General features: G+C 35.6%; 1 protein-coding gene across 2 annotated transcripts in view; it reads left to right on the forward strand.

The window, feature by feature from the left end:
* Positions 1-19,380, forward strand: part of DIAPH3 (diaphanous related formin 3) — a 471,599-nt gene that overhangs the window by 110,638 nt on the left and 341,581 nt on the right. For both annotated transcript variants that reach the window (XM_064493111.1, XM_064493110.1), the window contains one exon: positions 4,413-4,543. In XM_064493111.1, coding sequence (XP_064349181.1) covers positions 4,413-4,543 — 131 coding nt within the window. The remainder of the gene's footprint in view (positions 1-4,412; positions 4,544-19,380) is intronic.

A 19,380-nucleotide genomic window follows, 5' to 3' on the forward strand; every position in this document is an offset into this window, starting at 1 on the left:
AATGATTTCATATCTTCTCTCGTACTCCAACTCTGCACCCCAACTTTAGCTGATTATATTCCCCTTCTGTCGCCGAGACCGCTTATGTTATCAGAAGAGAACTGTCGTGCCTCACTTCCTAATCATAAGAGCCAATGATCTACCTGAATCTGTTCCCTTTGATTCTACATTTGCTCTTCTTAGTGTGAGCCACTTTCCCTGAAACTGTGTAAGGCCAGCCCTTCCTCTTGATCACACCCTCTGTCACCTACTAAAGGGTTTTTTTGTGTGGTGTTCTTCATGTCTTGGTTTGTTTTCATGCATTTATATCCCCCTCTGCATCATCGGTTTCTTCCTCTTTGTTTGGTTATTCCCATCGGCATACAAACATGGTGTGGTCCCCCACCCTGAATCACACCACAAGTTCCCCTCTAATGATTGCCCTTTTCTCCCATTTACAAAATCTCCTCAAAAGAGTTATCCATTTTTCTTGCTTTCTCCCTTGAACTTCTGATCAGGCTTATCTCCAGTCCACCACTGAAGCTGCTCTTGTCAAGGTCATACTGATCAGTAGATGGTGGCACCATCATTTAGTTGTTGAGACCAAAACTTTGATATCATCTTTGGATTTTACTTCTTTCACACATACCTCACACCTTACATCTAAACTATCAGTCTTGTCTGATCTACCTTCATACTGAGCAAATCCTATGCCCTCCTTCACTGTCATCATATGCTAGGTTGCTATCAACTCTTGACCAGACAATGCAAAAGCTCTTCTAACTGGTTTCCTTGTTTCATGTTTTGCCACTTGCAGTCTGTTTCCACACAGTAGTTAGAATAACCCTTTTAAAATGTTGGGCGGCTCTTATAATTTCTATGCTTGGTGTCTGCAAATGTTTTACCATCCACTCAGAATAAAACCTAGAGTCCTTACTGTGGCTTATAAGACCCTATCAGTGGCCAGTAAACTTTTTCTTAAATGGTCAGATTGAAAACATTTTAGGTTTCTGTGTGACACATGGTCTCAGCTGCTGTTTCTTTCTTTTTCTCCTCAATTTTTTTTTTTAAACAAGCTTTTAAAAATTTGAATACCATTCTTAGCTCCTCATACAAAAACATTTGGCACTGGGCTGTAGCTTGTCAATCAGCCTTCAGGATTAGATGTCAGCCTGTTTTATCTGTCCTTGTCCTCTGTGACTCTTTATCATGCTCACTGGGATTTAGATGAGTCTTCGAGCTGCCCTTCAAATATACCAAGTTCATTCCTGCCTTAGGGCTTTGTGTTTGCTCTTCTGTTTGCTTGAAAGACCCTTCTCCCACAATGCTCTGCTCCCTCCTTTTCTTCATTCTGGTCTCTGGTCACATTTTATTTTCTTAGAAAAATGTCATTTGCTCAGACTTATGATGCTTAGATAGCTATTTCTCCTGTTACTCATTGGCTTTCTTCCTTCTTCCCCATGTAAGTAGCACCACGTTTTGGCTTAAGCCCCAAACCTAGGCAGTTCTAGTGAATGGTGAAAACTGACATGGCTTCTCTTGTTCCCAATTTTAGGGAGACCAACATGTTGGTTTTACCAACATGGAAGTTACAGTAGCTGGAAGACATGAATGGGGACATTCTGTTCACTGAATGCCCTATTCTGTGTCATTAAAGCAAACCGAAGGATTGTTGAAGTTTCTGGATGCTTGAACTCATCTCCGTAGGAGCTTTCCTATAAATAGGACCCTATAGAACATGGATTCAGTTAACTCCCATTTCATGGATGGAATGGCATCCTTTGGTTCCACTGAGTTTACCTATAACTGTAGTCAGAGGGTGGGAGAGTAGAAGTTCCAATATTTTAAGATAGTTAAGTCCTTATATTTTTTTATAGGTCCAAGGTAATATTGGAAACTTACAAGTTTATATCAGAATAAGCACATAATTTAGACATATATCAGAAAAAACAGTTAAGGAATTAAAAGTGGTTGTCTTTTTAAGATGGGGCTAAGAGATAAGCAGGTGGCTTTTTATTTATTTTTTAAATCTCTTAATTTCACTTTTAATCCAGGTGCACTTACTGCTTGTTATTCTTATATTTTAAAAGTATTTACTTTAAATATTGAGGCTTACTCAAATATTGCTGGAGGAAAATTCATCTATTAAGTTTTGGGTTTATTTTAATTCTACCAATATCATAATTATTTCAATAATAAATTCATAAAGGGCTATAAAAGATCATCTAGTTTAACATCCAAATATATATATATAGTGATAAAAATAAAATGTATATAAAATGTGTATATATATATATATATATATTTGGATAATTATATATTTGGATAAAAATATTGGCCTGATAGTGTGCACAAGAAACTTGAAAAATTTATGATACCATGAAATTGCAAGCAACCAACATGCCCAGTAATTGTGGTCTAAATTAGGTAAGTAATGGCATGTTAATAGTCAGTAGGCAGGAAAAAAATCATCTTTAGGACTTAAGTATTGATATTAGAATATGATCATTAAATATTACTCAATGATTAAAGTAGCCTATAGAACAATATGTATTATATGATATTTTTATAAGTAAAGTATATGTGTTTATGAAAGTATATATAATATATATATCTTTGTATAAGAAAAATACTTAAAATATAGAAATATCAAATTAGTAGTAATTTTTGTTTTCCAAGTTTTTGTTGAACAAGCAATACTTTGGTAATTTACAGCAAAAATATGATGATAAATGATATGTTGGTACAGGTTGAATGTATTCTTTTTAATGAGAGAGAGTACAGTCACTTAAAAAAATTGGATATTTTTAGTGCTCTCACCATTTCATTTTTCCTTGCAGCTTTATCATTTGAGTCTATTGAAATTTTGCCCTGAATTTTTCTTTAATAAATTACCACTTGCTATTAATGAAAATTGCCTGTTTTCCAGGGCTAATTTGTTTTGCATTATTGAGGATGTTTCCTTGTACAACATTGTAACAAATTAATAATAAAAAGAAATGAAAAAAATACGTCCAATTTCCTGCCATCCTAACTAATCTGCTTTTGAACACGTCCAGTTCCTTTCCTTCCCTGTTGATGTGTGATGTGTAATTCAAATAGATATAATTCTAGAGTTTATTGTTAGTTTGACATCCTCATCATTTCCCATCATATATACCTTCTCAACAGGTCTTCCTGCTTCTGACGCTTCTGATCTCAGAGTAAAAGGTCTCTGGTGGCCTGTAAGGCCTGCAGTCCCCTCCATCACAGCTTTTCCCCAGATATCTGCATAGCTCCTTCTGACATTCAAGTTTGAGGCCATCAGTTTCTTCTCTTGAGTCTTTCTTTGACCACCCCATTTGAAATCGCCTCCCATCTCGCATGCTGCTTTTTCCTCCTCTCTGCTTTTATTTTTCTCTGTAGCACTTAGCACTCTCTGCAGTAGGATGTATTTTAATTACTTTTCACATATTACCTGCCTTTCTCGACTCTTCCCCCTGGAGAATAAAGCTCCGTGCAGATGGGGATTTTTTGCCTGTTGTTCACTGCCCTGTTTTCAGCACTTTTAGAACGGTGAGTGGCACTCGGTAGGCAATTCATGTTTGTGGAATAATGAGTGAACCCTAACTTTTCTCATCCATATTTCATACTGCTGCTGTGTAATCCTGCCAACGCCCCCTCCCCAACCCCCGGAAAAGGTACTTGTGTGGCGATGCTCTACCATTCCGTGACCCGGCCTCTATCTTCAGTTGCATGTGCTTTTGTTTTTCTCCTTGGATGTGCACACACACGTGATGTTTTAGTCTGGGAGGTATTCTTGTCTGATTCTTTGCCTCCCTAACTCTTACTTTCCTCTCTGTGTTATGCAGGCTTCCCCCATCTGCTCTGCCAGTTTGGGTGTTTCCTCCTTTGGGTCCCTTGGTATTGTGTTAGAGGAATTAGACTGCATTGAAAAGTACTATTTTCTTGCTTGTGTTTCTTTTTCCAGACGTAGGTTTTGGTCATCTCTATGTCTATAGTGCCTAGAGCTAGGTGCTTAATAGTAATTGAGTGAATGAATGATTTACAGCCTTTTCTGTGTTGCTTGGAATATTAATTTTTAACAAGGTCATTCTTATATTGAGGTTTGATTTTTATTTTGCATGTGCCCTGAAACACATTGGTGTATTTTTGGATATTTCCTATGATAAACACATCATTGTTTTTCATGATATTTGGATTTGACAAAGCAGTTGTTTTAATTTGCAAACCTTTTTATGTTACTATCTTTTGTGGATGCCATGGATTATGAATTTATAGATTTATGAGAAATCACCTTCTCAAAATAATACTACTTAAGAATAGTTGTATGCCACTGTTAATATGAAAGGTAGGATTACTGTGGTTGTTACTATTTTAATGGATAATCTTCACACAGCGTGAATTAAAAATTTTTTTGACTTATTTTACAGGGAAGTCTTAAGAGTAATCGACAGATCTCACCTCAGGAATTCATCCATGAACTGAAAATGGGGTCTGCAGAGGAGAGGCTTGTCACTTGTCTGGAGTCCCTCCGCGTATCTTTGACGAGTAATCCTGTGAGGTAATCCGTCTCTCTGAACATCAGCACATATTACTGAATTAAACAGATGCCATGATCTGTCACTTGTATGTAATACTTCATGGTGCCTGTGAATAAATAAAGGTGAAAATTGAGTACATAATATTTATATGCATAAGCAAATACAGTCTCAGTAGTACTTTTTGTATTTATTACTGAGTGATACATAGCCCATGGACTTTAAAATTTCTTTTTCTTGGAATTTTTAAGAACTTAAGTTGTTTTTTCCAGAAAGGACAGTTGTGATCAGACACTGTCAATTTAATGTGGCTGAATTTTGTTTATATATATATAGGCTATATATAGGCTGATTCCTGTTTGATGTAGCAAGAAATGCCGTTAATTTTTTTCCTTTATTGAAAGTGGTATCTTTATAGGAGTCCACAGGTTAATGTTGTCAGATTTAGCAAATAAAAATACAGGACGCCCAGTAAAATCTAAATTTTAGAGATACTTACACTAAAAAATTATTTGTTGTTTTTTTCAGAAATCCAAATTTAACTGGGTGTCCTATAGCTGACAACACTTCCTTAAGTATCTAACTAGATCAATTTTTAGACTTTTTAGCCCAGCATATTCTTGGAAAATTTCAAGTAAGAGTAGTTATAAAATGTCTGAGCAGTCAGTCAGAATTTCAGACCTGCCACAGTCTAAAGTTGATCTGATTTGATTTCTTATTATGATAATAAATGAATGCTTATTTCTGTATTAAAAATATATATATGAGGTATATATAAATGTATTCTAGCCCTCTCTCAATATGCATATATATATTTATGTGTATGTACATATATGTGTGTGTATAGTTATGTAGACACAGACAAAGGGCTAGAGGACCAGAATGACAAACTATGCTTGGAGGTTAATGATATGTAAAAGAATGTTTTTGATATTCTGATTAATACTTTTTTGGATGTTTTTGAAGTTTGGCTACAGTATTAAAAAAAAAAATCCTTTGACAGTATAAGTATGTGAAACAAAAAGACCCTACCTGTTGAGAGAATCATGACAGTGAGTGAGGTTTAATTAAGAAGTATGAAGGCTGAATAAGAAATCTTTATTATTTCAATTTTATCCTTATTTTTCCATATTTTGCTCTTTTTGATCTGTTGTCTAGGCTGTCAGGTAATGGTGGGTGTGAGATCAGGGATGTCATACATCTTATTTACCTCTTTACCAGGTACAGTGCTTAGCACATTGAAGGTGCTTGGTAAAGACTTGTGGACTAAAACAATTTTAATCTTCTTGAGTCTTACGTTGGCTATTGCTAGGTTGAATTAGGAATTTATTTATTTGACAGATATAGTCCTACATGAAGAGCTCTGGTTTCCAGCTTAATTTGTACTTGCTAAATGTTACCATTTAAAAAATAATTATTGAGCACCTGCTGTTTTCTAAGTACTGTCTTAGATGTGGGGCTTGAATAAATAGCAGAGCAGATCCAGGTCCTATTCTTGTGGAATTTAAATGTGGAAGAGGGTATTTTGGGGTCGACTGGGGAGATAACATTCATTTTTCAGATTATCTGGCAGCCGCTGGTCACTGGAGATATTCATGGATTTTCAATATAATTATAAGTAGACCTTCCCTTTACCTTTTCTTCTTCTTCATATTTTGAGTAGATGGATATGATAGTGAAGGAAACACTGAGAGGATGTTATGTTTAAATTCATGTACATTACAATGGATACGATTATTTATTGTGATTTTACCTGAATACATTGGGAAATAATGCTATATGTTTCTTTCATTTGAACCTCATTTTAAAGATAAACACAAGTTTGTGGAATTATTTCCCCAAGAACAGCCAGCTCTAGAATATATTATCAAGAATCCACAAGTGTTTCTGTTTCCTAGGAAATAGTCTTTCTAATTGAAAAGATTAAAAAGCCTTGTCATTCGAGAAATTTTTCTGAAATCATGGCACTTTATGTGGACAGAAAATTGAGAAGATACTTTAGAGTATTTCCAATTAGAGGAATGACTTAGCATCACGTGTAAAACTTGAAGTTAGTCCTATAATCAGGTCTTTGGACTTTGCTGTTAGTTATGATGTGTCTGCTGATAAAGTCAGTTTATCATATTTTCTTTTCTGTGTACAGTATGTGACTAAATTTCAACAGAGAAGCAATCTAATTTTTGGTAAGCCTTTAAGATTATTGTTAGACCTGTGGTATTATGGAAAAAGTCAGAGTTAAATTCTTTAGTGTCTATGAATAGAGTTGAAAATCAGCAAGTGAACTGATTAATGATGGTTCTCCAATCCTGGTTTGGGAACAGGATTTATTTATTTATTTATTTATTTACTTACTTACTTACTTACTTACTTACTTATTTATTTATTTATTTCAAGTATAGTCAGTTACAATGTGTAAATTTCTGGTGTACAGCATAATGTCTGAGTCATGCATATATACACACACATATCCATTTTTATATTTTTTTGTTAAAGGTTATTACAAGATATTGTATATAGTTCCCTGTGCTATACAGAAGAAATTTGTTTATCTATTTTTATATATAGTGGTTAATTTAACACAAAAATCAAGGATAAAACAGAAACATCTGCCCCACTCTGTCCTTAATATATAATATTTTTAGAACCATTCATCAGCTTCTGAAGTTCTGCTTAGCAATTATGAGATGTGTCAACCTTTGACTATCTGGATAGTGAATTGTATGAAAACCAGTGCTTTAAATACCAGATTATTTGCCTTGTTTTATGAAGAGTTGATTTGAAGGTCACATAGTTTCTCCATTTGAAGTTTTATTGATTATTCAATACTCTTGGGGATAGTTTTGAGCTTAAAGACAAAGTCCCTTTATTTTGGGGACACTAGGGAAAAGACTAACTTCTTCAAATGATCAGATATAACTTCTAGTGGCTCTCAAGAGGCAACAATTATGTTTGAACTTTCATACATTTGATATGTGGAGAGGGAATGTAAAAAGGTGGATGCTAACATCATCATGGTTGATATCAAGCATTTTTGCATGTAGCACCTTAGTCATAGAATGCATCTTCATTTACTCAAGTTGATGTGGCTGTCAGGACAAGATTTCTGTCTCAGAAAAACCAGTCTTAATAGATTTTTGTGTTTGGTGATTTTGGGCATTATTTTTGTTCACTCACGGTTAACATGTGCATTTTGATGTTTACAAAAAATACTTTACCGGTTACCATTTTGTTAGAAGATTTCTAAGGAGGTTTCGAACTAAATTTGATTAAGTTAATAACTATAACTTCGAGAAAATCACTTTAGAAAAATTTGCAGTAAAATGTATGTTTCCTGCAAAGCAAGTCAGCAGCCTGTGTGTGTCATTATTCCACTTAATCAACGCCATGTTTGGAATGTAGTTTTTCTGCATTTCTGGGCTTGAAAACACAAAGCTGGTGGAAGCGCTTAATTTTGGGTTTGCTGAATGTTTTGTGCCATGTACTGCACGTATGAAGATAGAGAAAGAAAAACTGTGACAAGCAATGAGATGGGTATACTCATTTGTATCAACCTGGTTTGAAGAAAAAAGTCAAGACAAAAATCTCAAGTTTTTCATAGTTTGACTTATTTTAAAAAATAGTTTGATAAATTGTTAAATGTATAAAAAAGGCTGTTTGTCATAACAGGAAAATAAGTACCCACTTGTTTACTAATGAGGCTAAGAGATAGAATATTGCCTATAACTTTGAAGCCTCTGTGCTCCCTCCTTTTTTTTTTTTTTTTTTTTTTAGTTGAGAATTATGTTTTATTTGGTGGACTTTCTGAGGTCTTCAAGCCTGGGAGACAGCCTCTCAGATAGTTCAGAGGGACTGCTCTCTCCCTGCCTCCTTCTTTAATTCATCCTCATCTTCTCCCACTATCCTGTGTCTGGTAACCTGTATCCTGAATCGTGGATTTATCATTCTTTTCTTTGCATTATGGTTTATTTTATATGTATTCCTAATTAATATATTACTTGGTTTTATGTCATTTTGAACATTCTATAAATGACATCATCTTCTATGTGCCTTTGAAAAGGCTTGCTTTTTCCTCTCAGTATTTCTTATATTCATATATTTCTGTATGTTGTATACGGCTCATCACATTTTATCACCATCATTTTCCATACCTTTACTTTTAATTATATTTTAGGAATATGTATTTCAAGTAGTATGCAAATACTTTTTAAAATCTTGTCTTACAATCTTTGTCTTTACTCAGTAGTTTGTAGCAGTTGTAAAGATATATTGGAATTTATATCTGACATTTCATTTTCAGTTTTCAGTTTATGCTGCTTTTTCCATGATCTTCCTCCTCGCCCTGCTCACCCCTCCCCCCATTCTTTTCTGTATTCTTACTTTTCCTTCTTCCTTCCTCTTCTTCCTCAAATTCCTTTGATAGATTTTTAATTTCTCATTTCATTTTTCCTCATTTACTCATTTGAAAGACATATTCTCTTTGATCTTAAAACAGAAGAGAAATTTAACATGCACATACTTAAGAAGGAAACTTTATTTGCGTGTTCTTAAAAAGGACAAAAGAAAAAGCAGCATCTTTTTCTGAATCTAAAATATGTTAACACTAATCAGTCTCTCTTGATTAGTATGCTAGTTTTGTGTGATATTTTAATTTTCTTTTTTCTTTTTCAGTAGGATAAATTAGCTATTATTGCTACTAAGATATAGTACAAATATATTTTTATGTATACATATTTACACAACACATACTCGTCATTCTTTTTTGGTAATTGCACATTTTTTTCTTATTTTACTTTCGTTTCAAGTATATTACTAAGTTTCCTAGTGAGAGTTTTTCGATGGTAAAACTGTCTTTCATTTGTTGGAAAGTGACTTTATTTGCTTTTATTTTTGAAGGATAGTTCTCCTAGGGTGTGAAATTGAAGTTTTTTTGGATATCTTTTCATAGTCCATTGAAGATAATTATTTTCTGTTCTGCCTTATATTGCTGTTTTTGAGAAGTTGGCTCTTTATCTAAAACTCATGCTTTTCTGGATAACCTGCCTTTTCTCTCTTTTTATTATGTTTTGTCTTTGGTATTCTATAGTTTGTTTTATGTGTAGGTGGACTTTCTTATTTATGTTAGAGACTTTTTTGACTTCCTGAATATGATTGGTATCTTTCATAAATTCTGTGAAAATGTTAGCCATTAACTCTTTGATTATTGATTTCCCCCCCTAATTTTGTATGTTTTAGACCTTTTTGTTTGTTTGTTTGTTTTTTTGTTTTAGACCTTTTTATTCCATACACCAGTTATTTCCTTACCCTCTTTGAAGTTTCTATCAATTTGTCTCTCTCTATTTTGGAAATACTGTTTAAGATCTTCTGGTTTGCTCATTATTTATTCACCAGTGTCTAATCTGATGTTTAATTGGTACATTATATTTTAAGTATCCATTAGTATAATTTCATCCCTATAGTATTTTTTGGCTGTTTTAAAATACGTTGTCTTTTTTCATAATTTTTGCTCCTTGCTTATTTTTTATCCTGTTTATTATTTCTCTAAACATATTAGATATGCCTTTTAAAAGGATTATTTTTTAAAACTGAAGTATAGTTGGTTCATAATATTATGTTAGTTTCCGGTGTATGCAAAATAATTCAGTTATAGATACATATATATATATATATGCATATTCTTTTTCAAATTCTTTTCCATTATCACAAGGTATTGAATGTAGTTCCCTGTGCTATAGAGTAGGCCCTTATTGTTTTTCTATTTTGTATGTATTAGTATGTATATGTTAATCCCAGACTCCTAATTTATTCCTCTGTCCCTTTCCCCTTTGGTAACCATAGGTTTGTTTTTCATCTCTGTTTCTGTTTGGTAAATAAGTTCATTTGTGTCATTTTTTTAGATTCTACATGTAAGTGATATTATATAGTGTTTGTCTTTCTCTGTCTGACTCTACTTAGTATGGTAATCTCTAGGTCCATCCATGTTGCTGCAAATGGCATTATTTAAACATTAAAAATTTAACATTTAATGCCTATAATTCTAGTAAATAAAGGTTTTCCAGGCCTACTCCTCCTAGTGTTGGTTTTGGTTTCTTTTTTCTTCGCCTTTACTCATATCTTGTTTCTTTGTGTGTTTTGTGATTTTAGAGTGTGACCTTCTGTTCCTTGGAACTTTTTCTTTGAGGTTCATTTTGAAGATATTTTGGTAGACTAAGTTAATGGTTATCTGCTCCTGGGAGCATAGGGATGCTAATGACCGAGGACTGCCTTAAACTCAGATAACTGGCTTGAGGTTATTTTTTTTTTTTCCTATCCACCTCGGTACCATACACGTGGGTGGCTGGGCTACGAACCACCAGAACAAATTTGCCTTGATAGCCTCCTTTATTGTGTAGGTTTGTAGGTTTATTGCTTGGTCATCTTGGTACTGAAGGTGTGGCCCTTTGAGAGCCTCACTTTTTCCAGCTGGGTCCCAGGCTTGATGGTGGGCTTGAGGCTGTGGCTCTTGTCCTGTTCGCTTGGCCCAGCTACCACAGAGGACACGGATTTCTAGACCTTCGTATGTGTCCCCCAGAGACATGGGGCTCAAGGCTGGCTTACAGCCAAATTCCCCCCCTCTTTCTCTCTTTAAATTTTGTTTCTAAGGAGACTCTGCTTTCTTGTCACCTCAGATACAACTTTAAAATTATATTTCAGTGACTGTTGTTGGGAGGGTGGTTGTGATGTCTAGTTTAATAGCAGGGAAAAAAAAGCATTGAATTAAAAAATTTAAATTATAAAGGTCTTACATTCTTATGTCCCAAACCCAAATTTCGCAGAAAGATATAACCAGAAAAGTAAAACCCTTTGTCCTTTTGTCATTTAGTTGTCAGACCTGCTGCTCAGTGGTGAACTATTAATTTTTTTGTGTGCCTTTGCTCTAAATTTTCAATATATAGGTTAGTATTATGCTATTTTACTTTTTGTTTTTACCTTACTGTTGCTTACTCTTTTTATTTTTACTTTTTAAAAGATGAACCCTAGAAGCTGCAGTTTTATTGCCCTGCAGGATATTAACTAGTTTATATTTAAATTAGATTCTTATTCTACTATCCTTTCTTTAAGTCATTATATATTCTTTGATGTTTTTTCGATTCTTTTTGAACCAGCCTCACCATTTTTCTGGTTCTCTCATTAATGTGGTAAATATTTGATACTGCTGACTTTATTTGGGTGAGCAATTAAAAAATCATGCTTTCACATTAGACATTTGTGGAATGTGTTAATATTTCTTAGAAATATCTGAGGAATTCTTGGAGAGAGTAAACCTTTAAAAGTGTGTGTTTCCTACATCTTTCCCTCCCAGGGTTGGGGAAAGGGACAAGAATATGATGAAGAGATCAGGTGTTCTTTAAGGGAGGAAGACTTCGTGTTCTTCCTTCATAGTCACTGCCAGTCCCACTGCAGAGTCCCTCCTCTGAGTGTGTGCAGGTTCTTTAGAGCACTCAAACTAAAACATCTACAGCAAACTGTTACCAAACTCAGGTTTGGCTGCTCACTGCTCAAAAGCCAGTGATCTAGAGGCAAATTCAATAGAAAGGAAAAGTGCTTTAAACAGAGGAGCTGGCAGTCTGGGGAGAAGGTGGACTTCTGTCCAGAGACCAACTCTGATGATTCTGCTCAACTATGACGGTTTTTAAAGGGAAAAATAGGGGGAGGGAAACATTCTCAGTGAATCATTGAGGCAAGAGGTTAGGGTCTGCATCATTCTGCATTGTGTGCAGACTGGCTGACTCTTCAGATATTATCTTGTCTGTGATCTGTCTGCAGGATAGCTAAGGGGGCAGTTGAGGGTAGAGAGCTATTCATTTTTTAACTGATTAATTCTTCATTTTCACTTCTTTTTATCTAGGAAAAGAATCAACAGGTTAGGCATGGCATCGTGTGTATTCAGGAGAGCATAAGTCAGGAGTTAGTTTCGGTTGCTTAGTGATCTCATTCCTGTAATTAAGTTCTTTTTAGGTTAGAGGGGGACAGAAGTGGACAAACAGGAAAGGGGCAAAAGAGCTGCTTTCAAAATTTTCTTTTCTTAAAGCTTAATTATACCACATTATTATTCTTAAAGAGTTTCTTTCGCTTTCCTCAGTCTTACCAAGGGTGCTTTCCTAGGAAGAGGTTGCAGATGAACTCAGAATCAAACTGTACATGCACATATATGTATATGTGTGTATTATATATGTTGTCAGGATCCTAACATGTAGACAGGAACCAAAGAGCACTCTACCCGTTTTTTAAAAAAAGAAGTTAATGCCAGAAATTGGTTATATTGGTAATGTGAAGACCGAGAAACCAGAGAGGGGGCAGTGCGATACTGGAGATTAGCAATGGCGGGAAACTGCTCTGCCCCTGTGCTAGAGGGACAGAGGGACGAAGCAGTGCTCCAGAAAGTCACAGGCTGGTGTTGGAAGTCAGAAACCAGACCTATGGGGAATGTGCAGCTGTAGCAGAGAAACTGCTGAGGCAGAGGGAGGGGAGAGAAATGCCTTGTGTTCCCACTGGTCAAACCTAGCAGGGAGCAGTTGATTACAAAGTCTGGGAAATGCAGCCTACAGGGTCAGTGCCTTTGAGACAAGAGCAGAACAGAAGTGGGGAAAGAAAGTGGGAAGAAATGGGCCAAGTACCATTGCATTATTTATTGGGACATATAATTCGTCAATAAGTGTTAAATTCTCATTTCTTCTAGTTTTTCTTTTCATTGGACATTTACATTCTTTATTTTAGTTTTAGGAAATATAAAGAACAGTGATTTTGTAATGTGCTTCACGACGTGAATCAGGTCAAGAACCTTCTAAGAATACAAAAGGGCTACCCTGCTCTGAATTTCTTCTGTTTGAAGATAGTCAACTTGGCCAAGTGAAATAAATAGTCACTCTCTGAGGTCATGCATTTATTTACTTTAGCACTTTTTTGATATCTGTCTTTTGCTTGGCCTCCCAAAGATCTTTATTTTTCTATGTCTCATCCCTAAATTCCACAAGAAAGACCTTCTACCATTTATTCTGTTTCCTCTAATTCAATTGTGGTCCTCTTTGACACCTACACATGCGAAATACCAGGTTTTATGGTGACACTAATTGCCCCTTCTTTTTGCCTTAGAGTTCTGAATACATTAAAAAAGTAGATACAGAAGAAGTGGAACAAAATCAGCTGTACTGCTGGGAAAGCTAGAGTGAAAAGCAAAACGGGGATTTGAAGGTGAAATATACTTCTTACTTCTTCCCCCTGAATCAAACTTGCCATGTTGTCATAGGTAGAACAGGTAAATGGCAGGCTGAGGCTCTCTCCATGTAGCAGCATTCAGTGTTTTCCTCCACTCTCACCAACTCAATAGATCAGTTCTTCTTGGGGAATATTCAGTAATGAGGTGGAGAGAGTGATCAGAAGTAACCCTCAGTGTTGTAGAAACCTCCTTTTGTAGAAATGGGGGAAGGATGATAATATTTTTATTAATGATATGCTCCAGTTTATTTTTATTCCTAGGATGCTTTAGAATTTTAAATTACGAGATAAGATATAAAGTATTTTTTTTATTAGCCTTAGAAAAAGTAACAATATGTCCATATTTACAGTGATATTCAGAGTGATAACTTCTGAAATGGGCAAGAGGAGTAAAGGTTTTCCCAGGTGATCTACATTCTTGTAGTTCTGAATTTCCTTTTTCTTTTCCTTCTTTTTCTTTCTTTCTCTTCAACAATGATGTCGGGAGGGTAAGTAATGCAGATGACTCTGTTTTTCTGTGCTGTTCAATAGAGTAGCTCCTAGCCATTTGTGACTATTTAAATTTAATTAATTAAAATTAATAAAAGGGCAACATTTCAAGTGCTTAAGAGTCACACATGGCTAGTGACTACCATATTGGAGAGCACATTTGTTAGCACATTTCTGTTGTAAGAAGTTTTATTAGACAGTGCTGCTTAAATGCCCTGGTTCTTCTCAGTAGCTGCATATTTCCGTGATATATTTACTGCATGAATATTATATGCTCAAAGTTATGTTCAAGACTATGAGGATATATAAAGGAATTAAAGTCTGAAAGATCAAGGATTTTTTTCTTAAAACCTCTAAGGATAAGAGGATATTCATATCAAGAGAATCAAAGAGTGGTCTAAGGGAGGCTGCCTTCAGCAGGGACTACTCTCTTGGCAGGATAAGGCTAGAGGAGGGGAGCTTCATACCAACTATTAAAAAATAGAAAAGGAAAGAAGAGGCTGGTTTGACAGACACTGCTATAGCTGTGATCCATGGTAGCCTTCACTATGGCTACCTGTAGCCAGGATGAGTAGATTAAAAATATTAGTGGGATGCATTTTTTTAAACAGACTTTTCCTTGGAGATATACTTACTTTTACCTCTTAAAAGTATTTTTTTCCGGATTTTTTTTTTTTTCAATAAGAAGACAAAGTGTAAGGTAGGATGTTAATATTCCCCTTTGGACACTGCCATATATCTTAGGATATGCCTTGTATTATTTATGCCAAAATTATCATTCAGGAATTTAACTTTTATGACACTTAATATTGCTTATTAAAAAAATATTTGTTGAAAATGATCTCTAATTTTAGGCCAATTTACTGTTCTTTTTAAAGTGCTTTAAATGAATGAAATATTAATGAAAAATGCCCTGAAAGAAAATAGCTATTACTGTTTTCAAGTAAGTACTAACGTGGTATTTTTGAAGGGCAAGCCATTACTTTCCAATGAATTCACAGCCCTTCCAAGGCTGGTGTCATTTTTCTAAGAGACTCTCTAGAAGACTGAATGATTCCCACTGGTTGGGAGGCTTTCTCCTCTGTGTGTTGTCATTCATACTGTGGCTTGATTTTGACTTATAGGTATATTAAAATGCATTATAATTATTTGGTTTCAAAGTTAACTTTACCTGTAGCTTAAAAACCTTGACTTTGAGTGCAAGGGTAACAATAAATGTAGAGTACATTGAAAATAGAATAATTGCTTTTAACAGAGAAATACATATTTTTTGCACATGGTGAATGAGAGCTATAAGGCTAAATTTATACTTGACTTGTAGGGTCTTAGAATTTTAAAGTGCTTCCAATCTACTTAAATATATATATATTTCCAGTCTATTTAAAATAAAATATAAATTGCTGTTTGAATAGCCAAGATTAATTGTAAAAAGTTCGTTCAAATGGACAGTCAGTTACAATGTCTAACACAGGGACTCAAAACTTCATTTTTAAAATAGAGTAGTTTGATATTCAAGCATAAAAAGAAGACTATATCAATGAAAACTTAAGTATTTGAAAAGATTAGACTACTGTTTAAAAGACAACAAAAGATACTTTCATGCTGTAACGATTTGGGAAAAATACTACTAGTCCTAAACAATTTTGCCTGGTTATAAAGGCAAAAATAAGGTTATAAAGGCAAAATATAAGAACCTTTTTCCTTTTCAGTGATAATTATGTGTTCAGAGAATGTAGACTTTCTGTGTTCAAATCAAATATGTATGATGTTATTTACTGAATATTTTGGTTTCTTTGGTAAAGTTAAGTATTTTCAGTGGAAAAATTGTTGAACTTCAGGCACTTAAATTCCTAGTCATTTAGTATCCAGCATAGAAAATTTCGTATAGTTTAATTCTGAGACTAAGTTTTGGCCTTGTTACTGTGTATTAGAATATATTGCTGGGTGAGTTAAGTAAATATTTTAAAATACGATCTTTATCATATTGGCATTCCCTGACATATCTATACATAAAGAAATATATAACTATACATAAAGAAAGACCTAATGTAAAGGGAAGCATAGTGTATTGGCAGCAGAAGGGAGTTTTAATTTTTATGATTCCGAAAACCTTGTCGAGTAAAACAATTTTATAGTGGCCACAGATTTCTAGTTCTTTTCTTACAGGGGTAAAGACATCAGAAAGAAATAGTTTTCATATGTTAAATGTCTTTTTTATGTTAAAATTTATAAAAGACAACAGAAAGGAATCCCACATTAGGATTAGAACCAGTAAGGTCACCTGGAGTGCCTCTGCAGGGCCAAAGAGAAATTAGGCTCATTTGAACAGAAGTCCAATACCTTTGTACAGTGATGGAAATGCTCTTTGACTGTGCTGTTTAGTTCTTACCACAGGTGGCTGTTGAATGCTTGAAATGTGGCTGGCGTCGCCAGGAGTCGAATTTTAATTAATTTATGTGTAAATATCCTCATGTTGCTATTGTTTACTACGCAGTGGTAGAGATCAGAAATTCATGTGATTTTTCTTGTGCATTTGTTTTGAGACTTCACACTTTTGAATCTCTCTAGGTCTGGCTGCTCCCTCCCCCGTGCTGGGAATTTCTGAGGAGGGGGGCAAAATATTCTATGGTTGTAGAGCCTTACTGTGGGGCTCAGAAGACAAGGTCAGAGTGCATGTTAAATGAACTTGAATAGTAACAAGAGAGTAGGGTCCTGTTCATTCTTTAGGAGAGGAGGTCAGGTATTTTAAGTGTCTTTATGCAACTCCCTGTTAGAAAATTAGAAGAGACGCAAGCACATCTCCTGGTCCTCACATTGCTGCGATTCCATTTGGAGAGAAATGTCTAATACCCATTAACGAATAAGTGATATCACCAGCTCTTATCTAATTAAGTCCTTAAGTGTGTGGTGTGGGTAACACACTAGATGTATTAGAGTGCAGCAGAGGGTGTATTTGTTAATCTAGCCATGTAACAAGTATTCCCAGGTGCTGTGTGAGGTACAACAGTAGCAAGAGGCATATGGGAGAGAGACCTTGAAGATATAAGTAAATAAAACAAAAGGTAACAGTTCAGTCAAGAAAAAATAAGGGACTAAGAGTAAAGGATAGAGAGCTTTTAGATGCAAGCTGGTCAGAGAAAGTCTTTCTGAGGTGGTGGAGTTTAAGAGACCAGAGGGAAAGGAACTAAGTAAGAGACAGCTGAGGCACTGGTGCTGGGCTTGGAGCATCTGATGGGCAGCAGAGACCCTGAGGAGAAGCAGTGTGGCAGGTGGGTGGGACCGTCAGAGAGGTGGGCAGTGGCCAGGTCATGAGGGCTCAAGGGTATGTAGGTAGGGAAGTTGGATTTGTATTCTAAGTAAGTGGGAGGCTATTAAAGAGTTTCAAGCAGGAAATGATGTATGCTAACCTGTTTAAAAAGGTCACTCCTGCAGCTGTAGGGAGACTAGTTTCAAGATGGGAGAGAGTGGACTGGGAGCGCAGGGGTGGGCTATGGCAGTAACCACAGTGGGGATGAGGGTGGCTTGGAAAAGCATTGTAGTCGTGGGCGAGGAGTTGGGTGGATTTTGCAGGTGAAGTGAAGTAGGACATGTTGATGGATTAGATACGGGAATGAAAGGAGGACTCAGAAATGATACCCAGATTTTACTTGAGCTAAGAGGTTGATAATAGTGCTGTTAATTGGGATGGAGAAAGATGGTTGTTATTGGTTGCATGCCTTTTGGAGAAGAAAATCGGATATCTGTTTTAAACATGTAAAGTTTGATATGTCTGCAAGTTTCAGAATTTGAGATATCAGGCAGGCAGCTAGATATATGAGTCTGGAGCTCAGTGAAGAAATATGAAGTGGAGATACTGCTGTTTATGTGTGGATTGTACATACAGCTCTGAGAATGGCAGAGATCCAGGGTTGGGGTACGTGTGTGTGTGTCTGTGTGCACAAGCATCCAACAAGAGCAGGATGCAGAAGAGGTCCCAGGAGAAGCCCTGAAGAACTCAGCAGTTATACGTGGCCCAGAACAGGAGGAGAAGCCAGGAAAACAGAATGAGCTCTGGCTGGTGGGGAAGAGTAGAACCCAGGAGGCTGGTTTCCTGAACCTCAGGGAGGAAGTGTGTTTCAAAAGAAGGGAGTAGCAAACCACACTGAATGCTACTGAGGTGGGACAAGGTAATAGTGTGGGAATTAGCAACGGGAGGGATGTTGGTGACCTTTGAGAAAAGCGGTTTTGTGAAGTTTGGCTGGGAGAAGCCAGACTGAAGTGTGGTGCAGTGAATGGATGGTGAAGATGTACTGACTCTGCTTGTGATGAAATAATTTGAGACCTCCTGCTGAAAAAGATCTAAAAAAGGAGGAAGATCTGGAGTCACGGGAGTGAAACTGTTTGAGCAAATGGAGAAACTTAAATTAGTGAGAGTTCAAAGAGGGAAGAAACTTGAGTTGCCCCCTGAAAGCTGGAATCGTTTCATTTGTTATAGGAGAGGCAGTTCTGTGGAGGCGAGCATGAGGAATGAAGCTAGAAATGAACTTGATAGAATCAATGGCAGATTGTGGACTTACAGACTGATCTGATCTGTTGGACTAGAACTGGACAGAAATAGCAAGTATTTAGGCTGGGAACTGATGCTGGAAGGCCTGAAATGTGATCATTTCTTTTTCCCCATATAATTAGTTGTCACATTAGTCTATATTTAAAATGGATAATTCAGTTAATGTTTTCCTAAAGTAATGATGCATTTGATAATAAGAAATTTGCTTACTAACGTTTAATATGTTTTAAACTATTTCATTTTCTGCAATATGTTTCTTTTAACAGTACACTTAAGTTTTGATTAGAGCACATAGTCATATATGTTATTTTAAATCCTTAGTTCTCTTACTGTCTTTTCATCTAGAGATAAAGAACCCATGTTTCTTGTATAAGGTGGTTTGTTTTTGTCATTGCAGTTCATCTGGTTTTCTTTTCATTTTATTTGGAATACTTCCTCTATAGACATTTTTATCCCTTTGAATGATGTTATAAGCTAAAAAATAACTATGAGAATAGATGACTCAGTTTGTAACTCCACTGTCTCATCTAATAGTAGAAGTGGGAATAAACAGCTAGTTTTAAATATATACTT

The sequence above is a fragment of the Camelus dromedarius genome, chromosome 13, assembly GCF_036321535.1.
Source record: "Camelus dromedarius isolate mCamDro1 chromosome 13, mCamDro1.pat, whole genome shotgun sequence".
NCBI lineage: Eukaryota > Metazoa > Chordata > Mammalia > Artiodactyla > Camelidae > Camelus > Camelus dromedarius.